Here is a 22740-nt window from a genome sequence, read left to right on the forward strand (position 1 = left end):
AATGATCCAGCGACACTTGTGTGCTTTTCCAAACCTGGAGAACAGTGACCATAAGTACTCTATTGGCCATCCCACCAAAGAGATGTCATGTACACTGACATGACAGCGTATGACAGGTGCAGTGAATAAAGAACAGCCAATTTATATTCTGAGAAATAATTATGAGGCTCACAGAGTTCAGTTTAAACCTGTATTTTCCAGTGAAAATAAGGCCACATCTTACCAGGAAATCTGAGTTTATACCAAAGAGGCCAACAAAGAGCAGCTCTTTACCCTCCAGTGACTGTGGTTCTTTGAGATGATGTACTCAGTGTGGATCTCACTCAATAGCAGTACTATGAGAAAGAATCCACTCTGAAACACGAGGTGCAGGTACACCTAGGATGGGATGCACACTGACACACACTTGAGGAACGTCTCTTGCTGAGATCATGATCTTCATGCTCTCAGCTTTGCAGTATCATTGCATCCCGCTCAGGACAGCGCCACATTACAGATCAACACTGGCCACCTCCAGACCCAGTGTAACAGAAAGGGCATGCAGCTAGAAGACAGAGAGCCAGCTCCCATAGCAGGAGATATTCGGGTCATGTCTGAGATGAAATCTCTACCTATGAAACATGGGCAGAGCCGTGCAGGGTGATGGGCTGTGAGGAGATAATAGGGATCCTTGATCTGCTCTGGTCAGCCAATTCCACACTTGCTCACGCTGCACAACTGACAGTCAAGAGGGTGGGATGATAAGGAACTGGGCTGTCAAGCCAGCATGTGTCCTTCTGCCTGCCCCACTCAACATCAGCACATTTTTTCTGCAAATTAATGCCCTGATTCTCCACTTGGCCCAGGTTTAGGAGGCAGAGAAGGAGTGTGTGTGTAGCATCACCACCACCACCCCAGTGGAGTGAGGCGGAGGGTTAACTCAATGGACCGAGCACATTGACAAGCTGAGCCTGCAGCTCCCGCCATCAGACTCCTCCAGCAAGCACCCTCTCCCCAGACTCAGAGGTGGTGCCCCTGCCCAGGCACACCTTGGCTTCCTTTATCATTTGGTTGGCAATCTCTTCTGTTTTCTTGATCTCCTGGGTAGACATGGCTCCCCTGGCAGTGAAGTCAAATCGCAGCCTGTCTGGGGCAACCAGGGACCCTCTCTGGTCGGCATCCCCCAGCACCGAGCGCAGGGCAAAGTTCAGGATGTGGGTGGCAGTGTGGTTGCTCATGATGGGTCTCCGCCTCGGCTGCAGGGAGCAGAAGGAAAGCAATTATTAAAGGGCTCTGTGTTGGAGGAGCTGCTACGTGCCTCCTGCTTACACACCATTGGCCTAGCCCAGTGAGAACTGACTATTCATGGGACAGAGAAGCAGGAAGTTACAGCTACAAATCAGTTCTGCTTCAAGAGAAATATGGGCCAATGCAGGATGGAGACACCAAAAATAGCTTCTGTCTTGAGGCTGCTCTGGGGCCAGCATCAAGGAAAATGGTCTCAATCCAGTTCCCAGGACCCCTGTCACAGAGACCATCTCCCCAACTGTCCCACTGGTTGGCAGTGCTTGGTGAGAGGCCGTGGAGGGGGCGAGGTACAGTGGGTGGGGCCAGTGAGGGGGGAGTGCACAGGGAGTGGCAGGCTGCCCATGTACAGGAGAGAAGAAGATTTTACATGCTAGGGTTCAACCAAGTATCTTCTACCAACACTGAAGACACCCGAGAGAAAGAAAAATTCGTTCAAAAAAGGAGATAAGTTCACGGAGGATGGGTCCATCAATGGCGATTAGCCAGGATGGACAGGGATGGTGTCCCTAGCCTCATTTGCCAGAAGCTGGGAATGGGCGATGGGATGGATCACTTGATGATTCCCTGTTCTGTTCATTCCCTCTGGGGCACCTGGCATTGGCCACTGTCGGTAGACAGATACTGGGCTAGATGGTCCTTTGGTCTGACCCAGTCTGGCTGTTCTTATGTAATTGAAATCTCATACAGACCAGGGCAGCTGGACAGTCCCTTCCTAGCCAGGATTTCACTAGTCTAACCCACATCGCAATAACCCTTCAGGGCAGAACACAAATTCCAACCGCCAGCTCCTGAGGGACTCGTGGCTCAACCTGAGCTCTACTAAATGACATCTGCAAATCCATGACTGCGATCCAAAGCTCTCCGAGAGGCAAGCGTTCTCAGGCACACAGCATCAGACCACTGCGCACTGGGCAGACAAAGACCCAGATCTTCTGCTGGGATGCCCTGATGGGAGCAGGCAGCGGACTCAGAATGGTGGAAGAAAAGGAGACACCAATCTCTCACGGGAAAGAGACGGTGTCACCACCATAGCAATGCTCTAACTCACCTCATCAATATACAGACGGACTTGGTCTCCCACTTTCAGGCTCCCATAGACCATTCCTATGTGAAGCACGTAGCCCCCCCGGATCTGCACGTTCTTCACCGTGAACTCCGCTTTCTGTACCAGATGGGGGAGAGCACAGACAGCAGGCGAATTGTCATTATTACACCCAGCATCCTGGATGGCAACTGAAAAGCCCCCAGAAGAGTAAGTCCCAGGAACACAGGCCTCTCTGGTAAGACGAGTGGGTCGGCCAACTCTCTCTGGGGACTGACAGTTGCAGTGGGAGTGGGGGACAAACAGTGAACTAGAAAATTAAATTAAGACCAAGGAGGAAGGAGGCTCTGGGGAGTGCAGCGCAGAGGTCAGTTAAGCTCCTGATTCCAATCACTGAACAAATCGGCCATTACCACTTGGCAGGTCAGGATCACGGACAAAGAGTCAAAGAGGGGGCCTGCAGATTTGGCCTCTATCACATGTGAACACTTGATCACAGTTCACCTGGGTTTATCTGTACCGTTTACATACCCCTGGGAGGCAGGTCAAAGCTATTCTCTCCATTGTCATCAACAGGATTACATTCAATAGCGCAATCTACTTCACTTCGGCAGAAAAAAAAAAAAAAAATCAAATGTACAGCTACAAAATGGGGACACCTGGCCAGGCAGTCATATTGCTGGAAAGCATCGGGGGGGGTGTGGGGGGGGTCCTAGTGGATCACAAATTGAATATGAATCAGCTACATGATGCATTTGCAAAAAAGGAAAATGTCATTGTGGGGTGGATTAGCAAGAGTGTGGGATGTAAAACGTGGGAAATAGTTATCCTGAGCTCAGCTCTGGTGAGGCCCCAGCTGGAGTAGTGTGTCCCATTCAGGGAACCATGCTTTAAGAAAGATGTGGACAAACTGGAGAGAGTCCAGAGGGGAGCAACAAAAGTGACCAAAGGTTCAGAAAACCTGACCTATGAGAAATGGTTAAAGAAACTAGGCAGAAAGGAAAGCTGGGGGCAGGGGAGAGGAGGACATGATAACAGTCTTCAAGTTATGTTAAAGACTACTACAAAGAGAATAGTGATCGACTGTGCTCCATCTTCCCTGGAGGTAGGACAAGAAATACAGGGCTTAACCTGCAGCAAGGGAGACACAGGTTCAATACAGTATTAGGAAAAATAACGAGGAGTCCTTGTGGCACCTTAGAGACTAGCAAATGTATTTGGGCATAAGCTTTCGTGGGCTACAGCCCACTTCATCGGCTGCATGGAGTGGAAAATACAGCAGGCAGGCATAAATACACAGCACATAAAAAGATGGGAGTTGCCTTACCAAGTGTGGAGTCAGTGCTAGTATTAGGAAAAACTTTCTAACGCGAAGGGTAGCTGTGACGAACTGGGACTGTTCTTAATGTTTGCTCTGAATACTGTGTTGGTGCCTCAGTGTCCCCTAGGCAGTTCTTACGTATCTAGGTGGTGGGATAAGGGTGTGTGATTGCTGCAGAGCAAAGGGCCAGTGCACCTAAATGCCTGGCACTCTGTCTCCTAGCAACTGATGGCCTGGGCCCCTCCTCTGCAAAGGTGCCAACTGAAGGTGTTGGAGACAAAGGGATCAGGTGACCTCCTGGCCCGGGAAAGGAGCTGAGCAGAGAGGAGGGGCTGGAGGGGGTGGTTAGTCTGGAGCTTGCTGGGGACGAGGAGTGAAGTGCAGACCTAGGGGTCTGGCTCACTGCCCCCCAGAATGGACCCGGCCGAGGGGTCTGGTTCGCTGTATCTACAAGCTCTGTTTTAGACCCTGTTCCTGTCATCGAATAAACCTCTGTTTTGCTGGCTAAGAGTCACGTCTGACTGCAAAGTGGGGGTGCAGAACCCTGTGGCTTCCCCAGAACCCCGCCTGGGTGGGCTCGCTGTGGGAAGCGCACGGAGGGGCACAGGATGCTGAATGCTCCAAGGAGAGACCCAGGAGGTGAAGACATGTGAGCTTCTTGCCCTGAACAAGTCTGCTCGAAGGGAGAGGAGGCTCCCCAGAGTCCTGACTGGCTTAGTGGGGAGCAGTTCCAGAGCATCGCCCGGGGACTCCGTGACAGTAGCTAAGCTCTGGAACAGGTGTCCAAGGTTGGGTGTAGAATCCCCGTCGCTGGAGGGTTTGAAGAACAGGTTGGACAAACCCCTGTCAGGGCGGGTCTAGGTTTAATGGTCCTGCCTTTGTGCAGATGACCTCTTGAGATCCCTTCCATCCTTCTATGATTGTACAGATGGGGAACTCAGAGCCTAAGTGATTGTCTGTGGTCCCTGTGGTTGAGCAAGGAATTGAAACTGGGTCTCCCCCAGCCCAGGCAAAACACTATCCACCGCACCACCCTTCCTCTCCTTCCATGTCCCAGCCCCACTGTCTTTTCATCCCTCTTCCCCAAGAATGAGGCTCAGGGAGTGGTTCTGTTTGTACGTCAGCACACAGGTGCCTGGTCCCACTTACATCCTCGCTGCTGTCATTGTCCTTGACCAGGTAGCCTTCGTCATAGATCTGCCCACCCTGCTCGGCGTAGAAGCAGCTCTTGTCCAGCACTATGCCGCACTCCTGGCCTGTGGACACTTCCTCCACAAACCTCTTCTCCCTGCGGATTGCTTGCACAGTGGCCACTGGGCTCTCAAACTCTGTCACCAGTGAGAGAGGCAAGGTCAGTGAGATGACAATCCCAGCCATTTACACAAAGCCACAGACACACACGCCCAGCAGCCACCTCTGGAGTGCTGGAGCGGTTGCTTAATGGTTTAAGACAAGAAGTGAAGAAAGAACATTGTGAGTGGAACCTGCGGGGGGACATTTAGCTGGGATGGGGAAATCACGGAGCTGGTCAGCTCTGTGGGGCAAGGGCTGCCTTTTTGCTGTGTCCACAGAGCACAATGGGGCCCTGATCTATGACCGGGGCTCCAAATAAATCAGAATCATCAGGGAGCAGGCCAAGGGCTCAGTGATGGACCAAGATACCAGGGAATCCAGGGAAAGCGAGTCTCCAGGGATGCCCAGCTACAAAGCTGGAGTGAAAAGGAACCACGAGAGGGTCCCAATGGTCAGGCAGGGAGCGTATGAGCTGGACAGTCCCTAGAGCAGCCAAAGAAATCAGTTTCCTTTAAAAGATTTCCCTGGCTTCAAGCAGTCAGTAGCTTCTCCTGCCAGGCAGTGGATTTGCCCCTCTGATTTGTACTATCCTCCACCTACCTCTGCTGGCAGCTGTCAGCCCATCATGGTTCTCTCCCCTCCCTCAGCCCTAAAGGCTGCCAGCCGATCACCAGGCAGGCAGAAGGCGTGAGATTCAGGAAGACACAAAGGCGCTCTCGCTGCAAGTTGCGGCAGAGTCTGCAGACTATCCTCCAGACCTGACCCGATGCAAGACCCCCAAAGTGAGGCATGGGGCAGGGAAACCATTTGGAGGACATTGTCACATACCGTAGGTGCCACTGGGATCCGACGTGTAGTTGTATTTAGGCGAATCGTCGGTTACCTCCAGTCCCCGGGTGCGGAGCTCTTCAATAGCATAGATGTCCAGCATGATGAGGTCTTCCGCACCGTCTCCCTTGCCCTGAGACTTCAGCTGAGAATGGCAACAGGTGGAAGTGTTAGGGGCAGGGAGAAGATCCCTTAGCACTGCCATAGGGATCCAATCCTTGTGCGTTAGCTGGCTGGACTTTAGCAGCACATGCAGGGCTAGAGGCACGACTGGAGCAGAATGGACACCCAACATCCTGGACAAAGTCTAGTCTATGCTGTAGACCTGCATCAAACACACCGATATTCACAGCTTTCCTCTCATTCACAGCAAGTCTGCCAAGAAATCGAGGAGGCAAAAATCCAATGGGCTGGCAGGGATCCACCTTGTCCCCCTGAAGTCGCCAGGTGAAGGATGCTCTGAAACAGGGTGACTGGCAGCATGACAGCCATGGCAGCACTACAGTAGCAATCCCATCCACCCACTGTGGGGCACTCCCTGCACTGCTACTGCTAAAGGGAAGGGCTAGCAAGGGTTCTGCTCATACCATGCCTGCTCTACAGCAAGTCAGCTGCAATGCAAAGCAGCCAAGCTGTGAATCCAATCCTGCACTGGGTGTGCAGGACCCCACAGTGCCTAGCTCTGCGCTACTGAAGCACCCAGAAGGTGCTCAGTGGGTAGCATGAAGGACACAGCTGGATTTGTAGGGGCTGTATCTCACCTAGTGATTGGGACAGGGGGCTCCCAGTTTCTCTGGCCCCGGTGCAGCTTCCATGCTGATTCCAATGACGGGACCACGGGTCTAGGCAGAGCGCTAGGATTCTAACCATCAGATAGCTCAGCTGCATTCAGAGCATGCCTAGATCGCCCAGCGTGGCCTGAAGCCTGACTACGCCAGTGCACCCACAAGCAAGGCTGCACCATCCTACAGTAACAGGGGGAGGGGGAGAGAGTCTCTTAGAAACTCTCCTGTAAATAAGGCCTATTACTATAGGGTGGATTGAAACCATGGCATCTTGGATCTATTCTCAGGATGAGGGTGCACGGAGCACTGTTGTACTGGACATCGTAGAACTGAGGTGCAGAAAGTTTCCCCTTATCCTCCACTTCATGCACAAACAGGCTCTCGCAGGATGATCCAGGTGTCTTTTTAGTCCCACAAATGCAGCATTACGTGGCATGAGTCCCAGATCCATGCAGAGCAGCGGTTCTCAACTGGTGGCCAACGAGCTAGTTTCAGGCAGTCCCCAAACCCCAGCACCCTGCAAGGCAGAAGCCAGGAGGCCCCGCTCTCTCCTGCTGGGGTCTGGAGTTTTTACTAGCACATTGGGAGGCCTCAGAAAGTAAAAGTTTGAGAAACCTGACCTAGAGAACTGTCTACACAGAGATTGCTGTTGGCTACACCCCCACTGTTATTCATCTGTTGAAGAAGTCTTAGCCCAGCCTAAAGAAATATAATCAGCGAGTCTGCTTCAGGCAGCAATGAAATGAACACAGGAGGGCATATTTTCAGAAGAACTGTGAAGTGGCACAGATAGAACACAGGGGGACACCAGCCAGGGCAGATGAAAGGCAGGTTTCCCACAAGCACACAGAGGAGGAGGTTTGGAATCTGTGTGGAAAACGTGGTGCTCCTGACCGCTGAGATCACAAGAAAGAAGGAAGGAAAGCCACACGACATCTGCACAGCCCCCGTGAACATTTGCGGGAGATAGCAGGGCTGATTCTCACGCAACCTGCTCACTGTTTACTTCCAGGAATTCAGCCTTCAAGAGGGCAGTGGGGAAAAAAGCTCCATGAGAGCTGGCAAGGAGCTAGGCATCCTGGTAGGAGGCAGAGGTGCCCAGTGTTTCACCATGCAAATGAGCCCAGCACCCTGAGGATCTGCCCTCCAGCCAGACTTCCTGTGCTTTGCCCCAGCCTGCCCCAGGACCCAGCTACATGGCCCAGGGTGCTCAGTGTCAGATTTCCTAGGAGATGCCCTGTTGTAAAGGAGGAGACGGTTGTCCCTTTAACTCAGTAACAAGGGAGTCCTCCCACACCTGTGCCCCCTCCCTACTCCTTGTAGTAGGGGCAACACAGAGGGGCTGGTTTTTACCTGAGCCATCTTCCGCTCTTCCTCGAAGCCCTCCATGTCCACAGTGAGGCCCTTCTCCTCAGCAATGAGTCCAGTGAGATCCACAGGGAAACCATAGGTGTCGTACAACAGCCAGGCAGTGTCCCCTTGAGAGGAGAAACAGATCAGTCAGGTCTCCCACTACTCCTCCATCAGAACCATCCCACCTGGAGCAAACCAGCTCCCAAAGGGTCTGGGACTCTTCCCCGGCAAATGGCAAAGCCTACAAGACTCGGCAGCAGACCTTCGAGATATGCCTAGCTAATGGGCACTGGCAGTGAGCGGTCATAGTGCTGGGGTCATAGCCTGCAGGACACCCATAGGTAGATCTCAGTCCAGTCCCTAGCAGACAGCTGTCCACAGCAACATGTCACCACCCACCAGAACAGGAACCAATTGTTGGCAGCCGCATCAGAGAGCCCAAGGACTGAATAGGCCATGGAGATGGGATCATCTTGTAGGTCACAGGTGAGCCCATGGCAGGATGGTGCATGGGGGGCTCACTCTGCAGCTGCCCCTGCTGCAATAGAGGGCTTCAGTCTCCAGTACCATCAATCTGACACCTTTCTCCCTGCTAAATTCACAGGCAGCCCAGCTGAGCCCTGAACGACTCCCAGGTGGCAAATGCTGGTCAGCAGCAGATTTCCACAGGACACAGCTGGTGTGTGGGGCAGGAGGATTCCCTGGAAGCCTCATTCAGCATGAAAGGAGTTAAAACAAACCTTACCAGGGATTGTTTTACTGTCTCCCAAGCTCTGGATCTTCCTGTCCAGGATGCGGCGCCCTCTACTAAGCGTTTTCAGGAACTGAACCTCTTCTTCATTGATAATATCCTTCACCATATACGGGTCCTTCTTTAGCTCAGGGAACGCATCGCCCTGCAGACACAGAAGTAGCAGCCATTAAGAGCTGAGATCAGCATCAGACAGCGGATGGAGTCTCCAACCATGCACAACCTTGGAGTCTCATGCAGTTACTGTGCAGCAAAGGGACCTACCAGTGACTGCACCACGACATCGACCAGTGAGGCAAAGAAGCCCTTGGGGGCATTGAGCTTCTCGTGGGAGTAACGCACAGCCCGCCGGAGAATCCTTCTCAGAACATACCTGCAGGAACAGCACAGAGAGAGGGGACCCTCACTCCGATGTTACACCCCTCTCCCCTCCTGCCAGTGGGATCCACCAGCAGCTAACCATGGGCAATGCGAATACTGAGGGCCTCTTCCTCAGCTCTTCCACCTAGGTTTGGAATCCACACCCTCAGCACCTGTGGGTGGGAGATGAGGTGCGCTGGCAGAGAGTGGGGAGCGGGACTAGCTGTCAGGACTGAGGGGCATCAGCACAGGTGTGTGAGACACAAACATGCATCAGGTTGCATCAGAGCCTAGGTCCATCAGAGGAAGGTGTAAAAACCCTATAGTAATAGATGTGAGATAAATCTGCCCGCAAATTAGGTCTCACACTGACCTCTATTAGTTAGAGCCTAGCTTCCGCCCAGCAGCATAAGGTTTCACATCCCTTCCCAAAATGTTGTGATCAGTAATTATGATCACTCTGGCTATTCTTGATATCTGTATACGTGTCCAATGCCTTTTTGAATCTTGCTAAATTCTTGGCCTCAGACTTCCTGTGTTTGTGAGTTTCACAGTCTAATTATGCACTGTGTAGAAAAATATTTCCTTCTATTAATTTTATTCAGTGGCCCTTTGTTCTCGTGTTATGAGACACAGACACCAGAACTTCTGGATCTACCTTCTCTAGAACTGTCACTATTTTCCATACTCTACTGTGTCCCCTTTTCTCTCTCTCTTTGCTCAGGTAACAATCCCAGTTTTTCAATCAATCATTCGTCACATGAGAGTTTTTCCAGGCCCTTGATTATTCTCATCCCTCTTCTCTGACCACATCTCTAGTTCTGCAGTAAGACAGGGTGACCAGTGACAGACAAGGCCAAACCTTTCATTTACATCATTAAGGCATTTTAATACTTTCAGGGTTATTCTCCACCCCATTCCTGACATCCTAAATCTCATTGCTTTGACACCCAGGTTCCTGTCTAGGGTTGATCCATCTATGAAGTTTACCTCCTTTATTTTTAGCTTTGGGGCCTTTTTGACCAACCACCACACTTTACTGAAATCTCCCTTTCTAAAGGTTAATGACTCTGTGTCCCTTTCTGTAGCCTACCCGCCCGTTGGCTATCTGCACTAATTGCGGTCACTGTTACACTGGCTCAGCTACTCCCCTTCTTGAACTGGTGCCTGTGCGTTCACTTGAAGCTGAGTGAAGAACGGCCTCCCCTCTTGTGCGCTAGAACTAGCTGTTCCAACTTGGCCCCCTTGGGTCATCTGACCATTTTACGTGGGTAGTGGGAGTCTCCAATTACCACCACGTTGTTCCATTTTGCTACCTCTGATCTCTCAGCACTGCACTCACTCAATCTCCTTTACTTGACAAAGAGGCCTGCAATATAGCCCTATTCATATATTTACATTCTTAGAGCTTGGGAACTGCCTCCCTGTGGAGCAGCTGCATGTCAGCATTGAGGGACATTGGCTGAAGCATGTGTGTGGGAATCCCAGAGCTGGAATAGCAGGGGCAGAGCTGAAGCTCAGGACTGAGATGCACTGGCAGCGCTGGGTGGAAAGTCTGCGAAGCACTTACCCGAACCACAATAAGCCTGGCTCCAAGCCCTGCTATCGATCCCTTCCAGCCTTCTCAGTTACAAGGAAAACAGTGCCTTGCACATGGAGGTGGTTCAAACGATGAATCTCCAGATACCCAAAGGAGTGAAGACCCTCACTGCACCCAAGGCAGAGGGGGACATCACACCACCTGTTTCCAAGATCATGATGTCAATGGCTGTAAGTTTCACCTGCCTCTAAATGGTGGAATTTTACCATCGCCAGGACTGAATTGCAGCTTCTGAACACACATGCACCCTGCAGTAACACCACTCCTGCTTCCTCCCCAGTTCAGTAATGCACTCTTACCCTCTGCCAGTGTTGTCAGGTCTCCCTCCATCAGCAAGGGCCACGGTGATAGTTCGGGCGTGGTCTGCCAGGACTCGGTATGCCATGTCTATACCATCTACATCCTCAGCACCAACCTTCCCTGTGTACGGCCTGGCCCCAGTGCCCTAGGCAGAGAGAGGAAACAGTGAGTATGGAGAACCTTGCGGTCCTGTCTGATTAGAGAGACACACACACACATACGGTTAGATACATGGCTCTGCTCAGCAGCGTGGCTTGGATGACTCTCCTTGCTCAGGGCCAACGGAGGCTGGGAATGTTATGGAGGCAGCACACTCCTCTGGATGGGAGGAGGTTACCTCACTGCTCTCCCCCCCATGCCCCGAATAGAGGTCGAGTGGCTCTGGAAGGAGCCAAGCTCAGCTCTCCCTGATCAGAAGGGCACGCTGGGCACATTCAAAGTGAAACTGCTTGGTTCCAGCATTCAGAGCCCAGGTCAGCAAAGGCAGTGACCGAGATGGAGACTCCAGCTGGATTTGGAAGGACAGCTGGGGCAGGGACAAGGCTGGTTTTGCTATGTTGGGTCACACACTCCAGCCAGGCGTAACCAATACAGCCAACAAGTCTTTCCCCCAAGCAGTTTCACTGCAGTCCCTATTCTATTTACCACGCTCTATTGCAGCTTTCAGGGCTTGGCTTCTTCCTTCACTGACAAAGCCAGACCATGTTCAGGGAAAGCCGCCTTAAAGGCGACCTGCAAAGAGAAACGTGTGTGGCCCTCTCTTTGCTCCTTTATGGTCGATGGAGATGGCCTGGGAAGGCTTTTCAGAAACAAGCCCCCAAAATGCAGCTTTTCTGCCTGTTTTTTTTTATATTCGAAATATTGATCCTGTCAACTCATTTGCAGAAAGGACTGTGCGGATAACTGGGAGACTGGTAGGATGAGAATATCAGAAACCCCCAGCAAGTGAAAGCCTACTGGGGAAGGGATTTATAGTCAGACTGTGAAACCCATGTGTTAACATCTAGTCAATTCCAACGTCTGAGAAACGTTCAGGAGAAAGGATGTCTTTGTTAAAGATTCAACATCCCTCACCCCCGCCCCTAAGGGCTAAGATTGCTCACAATCCACAATTCAGAGTCTTCCACCAAAATCAAGATGATCACATGGGATATTCCGAATGAGAAAAGCAAGCAGAAAAACAACTTTTTGGGGGAAAAAAAAAATCTTTTCAGGCTTTATGTATCCATCTTAAAGAACCAAAAAGGAGCATAAATCCACCCTCTTCTGCTGCATACCTTTCAGACACTGCCCAGCAGGCAGCATATGCCACCTATCTAACAGAGATGGATTATAAAAGTCAAGCTACATAGTCCGGCAGGCCTTGGAGCGGGGGGGGGGGTTTAAGGCAGGTGACTGGCTGCTGAAGTTTGGCTCTGGACCTAGTTTCACCACCTAGATCCCCACACTGGGTCCACCCGTCTTTCTAGTTGAGGAGAGCTGGACACTGCACCCTCCAGAGCACAATGAGACATCCCCCAGAGCTTGGACAGGGTGGGGGGGAGTAATCAAGAGGGGAGGTGGGGCACCCTCTCCACCAAGACTCCCAAAGAAGGGATATGATGCTTCTGCAAAGTTCCCAGCCACTGCTGGCCCAGACCATGACAAATGGAGCTTGGCCCTGAACACAGAGCTATGCCATCTCAAGCCTACTGATCAGGTCTGTTTATTTAAAATGGAAGTCCCTTTGAGTCAGGCTTTCTAGGGCTCTGAAAATTGATTAGTGCATTTAGAAAGCTTGCAAAAGGAAGGCAGCTATAGAGGAGAAGGCAGTATCTCCTGCTTTCAGAGATGACCAAACAGTTCATGGTAAGCACATCTCACATGCTCTCCCCAGATTCACTCCTAAAGCAGTAGCTACGGAATAGTCTAGTCTTCTGCTCTTGCCAAGATACAAATCTGCAAATCAAGTGCTTTTAGGTTCACGACAGGTCATTCTCACAGCTGCTAGGAAGTCACCATGGTCCCATCCTCTGGGACAGCTTCCCTGACTGTACGGTGCCATGAGGCTATGCATAACAGGGGAAGCAGATAAATTCTGATCAGGTTCAATGGCCCAGTCACGGATCTGTACCTTCTGGATGGCTTCAAAGTATGGGATGAAGAGATCAGTGTCATAGTTGGACATCTTGTTTTGCAGCACAGACACCAGCCTTTCCAGACCCAACCCAGTATCAATGTTCTTCTTGGGAAGAGGTTTCAGGGTCCCGTCAGCCTCTCTACCCAACCCCAGGGAGAAAGACAAACAGTCATTGAACGGGTTGCTGTAGGGCGTTGCCATCTCTTCCCTCATCCCCACATGACTTTAAGCAATCCCATTGGTCTTCTAAGGCAGGCATACACATGGGCCACTGGGAGCCTCCATAAGAGGGTAATTAACAGCATAAACAAATCTTCCCTCACCCCAGAAAAATGGGCTGAATAATTGTCCCCAGCCTGCCCCAGGAGGCTGCCACAGACTAACTCATGTATATGAGGGCAGGGGGGAATATTCCAAAGTCACAGGCCAGTGGCAGAATGGCCCTCCTTCCAGAGCTAGAATGAGCCTCAACCCCACTGATGAAGGGCTGTGATGGGAGATGGCACAGAAGTGAGCCCGGTGGGGAGTGGAGCCCAGTGTTCGGCCTGAAGGACTCTGACTGAATTACAGGCAGCTTCCAGATCCTCTGAGCAGCTGTGCTGCCACATTCTGCTCTCATTGCTCTATAACAGTCACTTTCACACAGTAGCTGGGCGTGGTTATTTGCTCCCAATGGCTACTTGGGGAGGATGGTTAACATACAAAATACGCAGTACTGAGTGACACGGTGTGCGGGGAGCGCAGCTTAGCTGCTAAGGTGTGGAGGGTCAAGAAAGGAGTTTAAATGAGGCCCCCCTGTGCCTGATGAGGAACAGCAGTGGCGGGAGCCCTATCAGCGGTTCTAGAGGCTAGTCATGGGGCATAGGTGTTACACAAGGAAAAACAGTGGGAGGTAACGGCAGATGAAATACAACCTCCCTCCTCCTAAATCCCAAATTTCACAATTTAACCATATTCCCCCAACACTCATTGGGGGCAGCTTAGAAGCCAGCTGTGGGGTTGGCGAGAACAGTTCACACTGGAGGGCGGAGGCTCCCAAGCCTACAGCCTTCTGGTGCTGCGGCTTTCCAGAGCTGTCTTTTTACTAGAGTGAAGTGCTCATTCTCCATCAAACAAGAAATGCATGGAGGGGGCAGGCTCTTGGCTCACCTGTTAAACTGTATGAACACCAGGTTCCAGATCTCCAAGACATTGGGGTCATCTTGATTGACGAGGTGCGAGGCATCCCTGTCCCCAATCCGGTCATAATGAATCTCACTGCAGGGGCCACAGGGGCCTGTGTCTCCCATTTCCCAGAAGTTATCCTTCATGCTGCCAGGCAGGATCTTGCTCTCAGCCAGTCTGTACCAGGAAAGGGCCCCTTAAATTAGACAGGTAAGAGCAAGACCTCCCCCAGTTCAGGGGCAAACAAAGAAACCACCTTTTACTCCTTAAAACTCATTGAATGGGTTGGAAGAGACCACAGGCTTTTGAGAGAGACCCAGCTGAGATCCTGCTTTTTAACACCTACCAGTTGGACTTCCCGTCCTAGCAGGACCAAATAAGTGCCCCCCACCCAAACTGACACATTCACAAGAAGCTAATCTCTCCTGGTGAGAGGCCTGTTGCACGTAGAAAATATTTAAGATGCCACCATGTGCTTTTAGAACAGAAAGCAATCAATTTTTTACAACCTTCTGTCCTCAGAGACAAGGCCCTGAAGGTTACAGCTGGACCACTGGCCTTGGTTAGGCTTCATTAGGGGTTTTCGTTTGTGCAGAATGCCCAGGCTTTATTTAAACAATAATACAACGGGATGCACTTCAATCACTCCCTTTTAATAACGAGCGTCACCTCAAAGCACTTGGCTTTATGGCTCTGCCACCCAGAGAACATGATCTGTGATATGCTGCCACGGTGAAGACCCACTGATTTGTGCCCATTGCCAAATAAGACATGCTGCATTTTCTTAAAATAAAATGCAGTGTGAAGTAAATACCACCTACTTCCGCTGTTCCTACTCCAAAGTATATGGGATTTCAGCCAGCAATGTATCTTGAGCATGGTCATAAATGGGTTTCCATGCAGTTTCTGATTCCATTTCAGTGGTATAAGGCAGGGATGATTTAAATCACTACTCAGGAAGACTCAATTCAATCATGGATTTCTACATAAAAGTGCATTCTTGCTGGTTGTTATAACCTTAATACATATTCTTCACAGGTAGAGGAACTTCATTAAAATATTCCCAACTGGGTCTCTTATGGCCTGCTGCCATTATAGGTTTTCCCTTCTAGTAAGAGAATGGCATGGTAAATCTCAAATCAACGAAGGCCACACTCAGAAAGGCCTCAAGACTTCCAGAATATGCTGCTCAAACAGTTTCACTTTTGTTTCTACTGCCTGTCCCTCCCTTCTCAAATTCATCTCCAGACTTATCCTTCTCCAGATCTATTCCACGCCCAACAATCTTCTATTCACTGAACTTTTTGAAACTTTTCACTTTTAGAGAGAGGTAAGGAATTGACTCCCTGTACACAAATTTGCAGAGGGACAACAAGGTTGAGGTCTGTTAGTTCTCACCTTGATATATTTATTTATTTAAAAACATTTTTGCTGTTAACAAGCACGTTGTCTCTGGAGACACAAATCCACAGTTTGGGAACTGCAAAACTAAGCATCTCTGACGGTATCTTCTCGACTGAGCACTGCGTCCCATTGGGTAGATAGAAAGATTAACTTAAATAGTCTAGACAGCAGCCCCTGGAACCCCATAAGATTGGGTCCCTAATCCATGAACTATTGGAACTCATTTACAAAACTTTTCTTAAACATGACATGAATATACTGTCTCATACTATAAAATTAGAATTTACAACCCCCGTTTCATGATAAGATATCTTTGAGCTATAATGTATCTTAATTCAAACTATCTTTAGACAGGTTTTTTCCTCAAAAAGCATTTTATTAAAAAAATCCGATTTTATTTATTTATCTATTTTACATCATTGCTTTTTATCCACCCTGGTAGAAGGCTAATTCCTTCACAGCAATGGCCCGCTCTTGCTGATGGAAGAGAATTTGCACGTCCCCAGTCTGTCTAGTAATCCTGTGCTGAAGGGATTCAGCCTTCACACGTACATCTACAACCCCAGAGATCCCACTTCCTAGCTGGCAAGGGGTGCATGGTTAGGAAGGGTCAGTGTTTTACTTGTTTCAATCTCTAATCTCCCAGGCTCAAGTGCTACTGGAAATCCAATCTGTGACTACAGAACAAAGCAGCAGCGGATCCCAGCTCTTGTAAATGGCAGTAAATTAAATAATCACTAAATTGAAACTTCCCATCCGCTCAAATTTCCCCAGCCCGTCTCCCGTTCCAAACACCCATTTGAAAAAGACAGATTTTGCAGCATGCCCTGGAAATCAGCAGATCCAGACTACTGCAACCCAAGAGGAAAGCAATCCCCAAGTCACAGGCTCCTTGTGGAGAACACCACGTCAGCAGCTCCCATTCTGTCAAGCCAAAGCAATTGCACTGTTTTTCCTGAGCACTGCTGCAGCAGGATAGCGCAGGAGTGCTCTGTCAGGCAGACCCATCCCAGGCTATTCAGGGCTTTACAGATCAAAGCCTATACCTTTAACTCCATCTGGAAACCAACAGGCAGCCATTGCAGATCACGGAGCATCAGTGTCACATGAGTCATCTCAGCAGGGAGGTCAAAGACTGACTGGGATGTGGGGAGTGAATTATTTCTCACCCCATCAGGCTGTCCCTTTAGGGTGTGGTTTGGCTCACTGGTGAGACAACATGAAGCTTATTCTGCCTCAAGCATGGCATGGGTAAACAAGGGACTCCAGGCGCCAAGGCTGCCAGGCCTGCACCTATCACCAGCACTGTTTTCATAAGAAGAGTTATATTTTTAAATGCCCTTACCCCAAATCCCGCCAGATCTGTTTGCACTCAAGGTCTGGCTCTAATCCGGCTGCCTCGTTGCCACCAAAGTAAGTGACATAGAGTCTTTCAATGGGAATGCCGAACTCGTTGGTGAGAAGGTCCAAAGACAGTTTACAAGCCAATTCCTGCACGACGAAAGACAAGATGAGTGAGGAAAGGCAAACAAATCTTCTTACCCATACAACACAGCCCATCCCAGACCAGGCAGGGGTTGAAACCACAAACTGTAATGCCTCAGAACAGGCTTTGCACATCACAAGTCTAAAGTAAACTGAATAGGAAGAACAGGGAACACAACACGTGAAACATCCTCTCACTGACTCCACTGCGTGCAAAGAATTGAGGCCTGGAACCCCCACAATGGATTGCCCCTCTCTCTAGGCCCCCTGCAGGTACCCCTTTGAGCTGCCAGCTCTGCCAAACACCTGCCCCTCAGAACCTGAAATGAGCTGAAGTCTCAGACTTTTAGATAGCAAACAAGGTCAAGAACCAGAGAGCTTTAGCTAACGACAGCTGAAACAGGCAGGCCAATATTTGCAGGGCACAAGAAATCCCCATACATCAATGGCTTCACACAATCAGCCAAAGAATAAAAAATTAACACTTAGCAGGTTCCACTGTGATTCTCCTCCTCATTGATTTTTGGTTCCACTGTTATTTTAATCACCTTGCTGCACTTTGATTAGCGTCATGAAGTTCCTTGGCACAGTATTAACTCTTGAACTAAGCCCCTTGCAAGGACATCATACTTCCTCATTTTATGTTCCTATCTCCTCAGCAAGTCCTTCTCGCTAACTCCTGCTTACCCCCAGAACATCCACTGAAACCCTGGCTCCAAAACTCTAAAGCCTGCAGTCTGAGCCACTTACAAAGGAAGGGCTGCAGAAAGTGCACTGGAAACAATTGTTCTGTATGATAGCCTGCCTAGACACTAAAAGCATGATACAAGGATTTGCTTTGCCTTTCGTAGCCCACTGGACCACGAGACTTTAATCATATTTAAAAGTACACCTCTGCCTCGATAGAACGCTGACCTCGGGAGCCAAAAAAATCTTACCGTGTTATAGGTGAAACCGCGTTATATCGAACTTGCTTTGATCCACTGGAATGTGCAGCCCCGCCTCCCCCGGAGCACTGCTTTACCGCGTTATATACGAATTCGTGTTATATTGGGGTAGGGGTGTACTGGTTTATTTGTATTTTTTATCGATTCCCTGTTGTTACAGGGATGAATGTCAGTCACACTGCTGTAATGCTACCAAGGTGTTCAGATTGTACTTTTATGACCTCTTACACTGCACTGAGATTAGACAGACAAGAACACAATTCTACAGAGAGCTTTTCACATTCAAAATGCTTTACAAATGTCAGCTAATTAATCCTCTCAAGATCCCTGGGAGGCACTGAGGCAGCTATGGGCTTTTTCCACCCATAAGAGTCCCAAGTGCTTTACTATCCGATACTCACATACAGTCTTCTTCGTTTTTGCATTTTTACTTTCTATCAGTGGCCCCACTGCTGTGAGGTGCTATACAGGATTCTCTCTCTTAGGCGACTGACTTATGCATCTTACTACCATGCTCAGGGTCTAATTCATCTCCAGATTTGGGGTCGGGAAGGAATCTTCCCTCAGGTCAGATTGGCTGGGACCTTTGGGGCTCTTCACGTTCCTCTGCAGCATGGAGCGTAGATCACCTGAGCACTGATAGTATATAGGTTTATTTGTCAGTCTGGGATAGAATTTTGGATTTGACCTTTGATAGTCTTATATCTTATACTAATATGTGTGGCCAAAGACTGTGTACGTTTCTTCTGCCTAGTCAGATGGGTTTGTCAGTACAATGGGAACAGATAAGAGCAGTTAAAGTGTTACAGGGCATGGTAGGAGCGTAATATATGAGCACATATTAAGACTGCCTCAACCCCTATCTCAAGGCAAAGTCAAGCAACCAGTCAGAAGGGGCAAGGCAGGGTTGGGAGGAAGGTATAAAAACTAAAAGACCAAAGAAATGCTCATCCCTGACTGGAGCACAACCTCACTCCTTACCCCTCCCATGGGGTACAAAAAAGGTGGGATGAAGACCCCGACCCAAAACAGATGATGACCCTAAGTTGTAAGGGATGAGACTGTGGGCATGCATTTCAGGTATACTTGGGCCTGCTAAGAAGGGGGTAATGGGGAACGGGGACACAGGCAAGGCTCTGCGGTGACAGAGCTGGGAAGAGGGAGGCAGGGTAATCGCTCCGCCGTGTCAGAGTTGGGAACAGAACACTGGGAAACAGACTCTACCGGCGTGTAGAGCTCTGGATATGCTTGCTTGGAACTAACCTCAACACACACCACCACACTGCCTGCACTTCAGACTTCTGCTTTCTGTCTGCGTGACAAGACCAGGGGAGAGGGTGAAGGGAAAGCCCTCTAACAAGCATAACCAACCTAATAAGTTCCCTGCCATCACAGGGAACTTGGGCATTAGTGGCATCTCAGTCACTCCCATTCTCTGCCTGCAGCACACAACAGTCTTTTTGTCGGCCTCCCAAGGACTGGTTTAACTGAGGTCATTGGGCTCAGTGTAGAGGTATCTGGGTGAAGTTTAGTGGCCTGAAGGTCAGACTAGATGATCTGATGGCTCCTTCTGGCCATAAACTTCATGAAAGCTCCACTCAGATTCCAGATCCCCCTTGACCTTGAAGCTTACCTTAAAGTAATCTCCAAATGACCAGGACCCCAGCATCTCAAAGAAGGTGTGATGGTAGACGTCTTTCCCCACATCATCCAGGTCGTTGTGTTTGCCCCCAGCTCGGATGCACTTCTGGGTATTGGCGGCTCTGGTCAGTTTAGCCATGGGGTGGGAGGGATCAAGGGTATTGAGGAAGATGGGTTTGAACTGGGGGGAAATAGCAACGAGATGATTTAAACTTAAGAACTCACCTAGGCAGCAAGCACTCTGTGGGTCAGTACACATGGGCCAATAAGAACATCTCCAATGCGTGTATTTAGAATTGCTGAGGTTGCCACTCCACCAGACTAGAGCACCTTTCCATCGCTCCGGCCAAACCAGGAGCAGTACTGGTGGACTCCTGGGGTGCCACATCCACTTGTCGGTGCCCAGGAGGAGGGCAATCATGCTCCCTCCTCCCCTAAATTCAAATAAAAGACTACCAAAGTTTTTTAAAAACAAGATGTGTTTGCTTGGTGCTAAGGGCCTAATCCAAACTGCGCTGTAGTCTTGTCCTGACTGCCTGGGTACTTGGTTCAGACCCTAGTGATGCAATGGGAACGAGGAAAATGCTGCCTGGTGCACAGAACGGAAATGTCTCTGAGGAGCCCACTGTGTGTGAGTAAGACTCCCCTGAGGAGCACAGAGCAGTCTGCACCTCCATCTAGGAGTTCGCCGGGGAGGGAGGGAGGGAGGCTTTAAACACCAACCATGGCTTAGCAGAATTATTGTGGAGAAAAGCTGACCAGGGATGTGCTGATTTAGTACATTCCCCAGGTGCCATGGCTAGACTCCATTCCCAGCCTGGATGCCCTGTGCCAGGCCCTCCGGCATCCAGGGACATCTTATCTAATATTAGCACATCACAGCACTAGGAGCCCACGGCCAAGGGAACTGTTGGAGCAATTCAGGCCCATTATATCTCACCAGAATGAATTTCAGTGTGATAAGTACTACCCACAATACACACAGCTGAGCACCCCTTAGTTCTTTGCTCCTGCAGAAAGCACAGGACAAGTACCAATGCCACACAGTCCTGGGGGAGAGCCCTACCTGATTCATGCCAGCATTGGCAAAGAGCAGCGTAGGATCGTCCAAGGGGATAGTCGCAGATGAGTGGACATAGGTGTGCTGGTGCTCCTTGAAGAAATCAATGAATTTTTGCCGGATCTGCTTAGCTGACAGTGTCGTTTCCATCCTGAGACCACCACACAAAGCTGCCAAAAGAAAAAAGAGAAAGCGGATGGGTGAAGGACACATTCTGCTCAGTTTAATGGGACAGTAATGAATAAGGACCCTGGGGAATGGGCAAATGGGATGTAATTCACTGAATTCTTATGTCTGGGTCTCATCAAAGTTAGGATTTTCAAATGTTCATTTCTAGTCTCACTTGTTTCCAGGAGTGATGCGAGAGTCTCACTGTGCCCTAAATGGTACTGGGCTAAAGGATCACAGATTCAAGGCAAAATATCCCCTCCAAACTTGTGTGGTGGATACCAAACCATTAAGTCGGGAGGAGCCCTGAGCCACAAACAGAGGCCTGCAGTACTGGTGACTCTATGCTGTGGCTCATGAATACCATCCAACAAGGATCACACTGCCTTGCAAATACAATAGACAGAGAATGGGTTTTAAGTGATCATTGCATGCTCTACAAACCCTGAGTTAGTGCTGGCAATTCGGTAATTCACTTAGCAGGAAAAAAAGGGAACAGATTGCTATGGTTTAAAGAAACCCTAAACATGAGGATGAAAGGAAACTGGGACTTAAGGATCCAGCACCAATCATCACTATCCTATAGCAAATTGACTACCAGCCCTTCTCCCCAAAGAGCACTTGTTGCTTCCTGCGTCACATGCTGCAGTCCCTGAAAGTGTGTATGGGAGAACTGATAAGCAAAGTCTACTCCAGCTGCCAGGAGACAGCAGGTAAAATATTATAGAATATCAGGGACCTCTGGAGGAATCTAGTCCAACCCCCTGCTCAAAGCAGGACCAATCCCCAGACAGATTTTTGCCTCAGGGATTGAACTCACAACCCTCACAAACCAACCGAACCCAGGAGTCCGAACTTCCAGTCCCCTGTTCTAACCAATACCCCTCACAGCTAGGCCATTTTAAGCAGGACTAAGATGATGCAACGAATAGGGAAAAACCCCAAAGCACCTGGCATTGGCTATTATGAGAGGACCGTTGGTCAGACCCAATACGGCCTTTACGTTCTCACATTTAAAATGCAGGCCTGACATTTGGGACATCTGGTTTAAAATACTATAGGCAAAAACCTGCACTCAGCCCTACTCCGGAATGCATGGACAGGGCCCTACCAGAGCCATGCCATGAGCAGCACTAAGACATGCTCCCTGCATGCCAGCAGCTCCCACTCCCCGCCCCAGCCCCAGCCCCGCCCCTCCGACGGGACGTGGGGCTCCCACGAGGCGCGACTCCCCACCCCACGCTGCCAGGGCACGTGGAGCCCCCAGACCCCGCCACCCTGAGCCAGACTCCCAGCATCCCCTGCGGCTGCGGCCCTGGACCACCAACCGCAGGGGATGCTGGGAAGCGGCTCAGGAAATGGGGACCCCGTGGTAAGGGGGGGTCCGGCCCCCTCCCCCGCGGGCCTGCCGCTCTTTACCTCAGCCCTGCACCTCCACCAGCAGCACCACGCCTCGCCGCGCAACCTACCGCGCAGCAACCTCCGCCCCACCCCGCACCAACTGGGCGCAGGCGCCGGCCAGCGATTGGTCTGTGCCGCTGACACTCACCCGCGCGCCCGGGGGTACCGGGTTTGTGACGTCACGTGGAAGAGGCGGTGAGGCGGCTGATGCAACGGCAGTGACACGGCCTCGTGTGGGGGAGGGGACAGAGGGCCGCCATCTTAGCTAGGCAGTGGGCGGGGCCGGTGTTGCGCCGTGGCGGGCAGCGGGAGGGAGGCGCTGGGTGCGGCCCAGGGAGCTGCTCTTCGGCCCCTGCACGGGGTCTCCCGGGGGGGGTTAGTACGTTCCCGGCGCCACCCTCAGGGTGATGGCCCTGCCCGCGTCCTTCCGA

At 50.4% G+C, this 22740-nt stretch overlaps 1 protein-coding gene across 1 annotated transcript in view; it reads right to left on the minus strand.

The window, feature by feature from the left end:
* AARS1 (alanyl-tRNA synthetase 1) overlaps positions 1-22503 on the minus strand; it is a 43481-nt gene extending 20978 nt beyond the window's left edge. The window contains exons 1-14 of the mRNA XM_032795400.2: positions 22328-22503; positions 20747-20910; positions 19673-19861; positions 16953-17098; positions 14189-14380; positions 13034-13178; positions 10920-11065; positions 8925-9033; positions 8655-8805; positions 7910-8034; positions 5772-5916; positions 4800-4978; positions 2336-2449; positions 1029-1235 (exon numbers count right to left, since the gene is read on the minus strand). Coding sequence (XP_032651291.1) covers positions 1029-1235; positions 2336-2449; positions 4800-4978; positions 5772-5916; positions 7910-8034; positions 8655-8805; positions 8925-9033; positions 10920-11065; positions 13034-13178; positions 14189-14380; positions 16953-17098; positions 19673-19861; positions 20747-20890 — 1992 coding nt within the window. The 5' untranslated portion in view covers positions 20891-20910; positions 22328-22503. The remainder of the gene's footprint in view (positions 1-1028; positions 1236-2335; positions 2450-4799; positions 4979-5771; positions 5917-7909; positions 8035-8654; positions 8806-8924; positions 9034-10919; positions 11066-13033; positions 13179-14188; positions 14381-16952; positions 17099-19672; positions 19862-20746; positions 20911-22327) is intronic.
* Between the last annotated feature and the right edge of the window lie 237 nt (positions 22504-22740).

Source organism: Chelonoidis abingdonii, chromosome 19 (assembly GCF_003597395.2).
Source record: "Chelonoidis abingdonii isolate Lonesome George chromosome 19, CheloAbing_2.0, whole genome shotgun sequence".
Lineage (NCBI taxonomy): Eukaryota > Metazoa > Chordata > Testudines > Testudinidae > Chelonoidis > Chelonoidis abingdonii.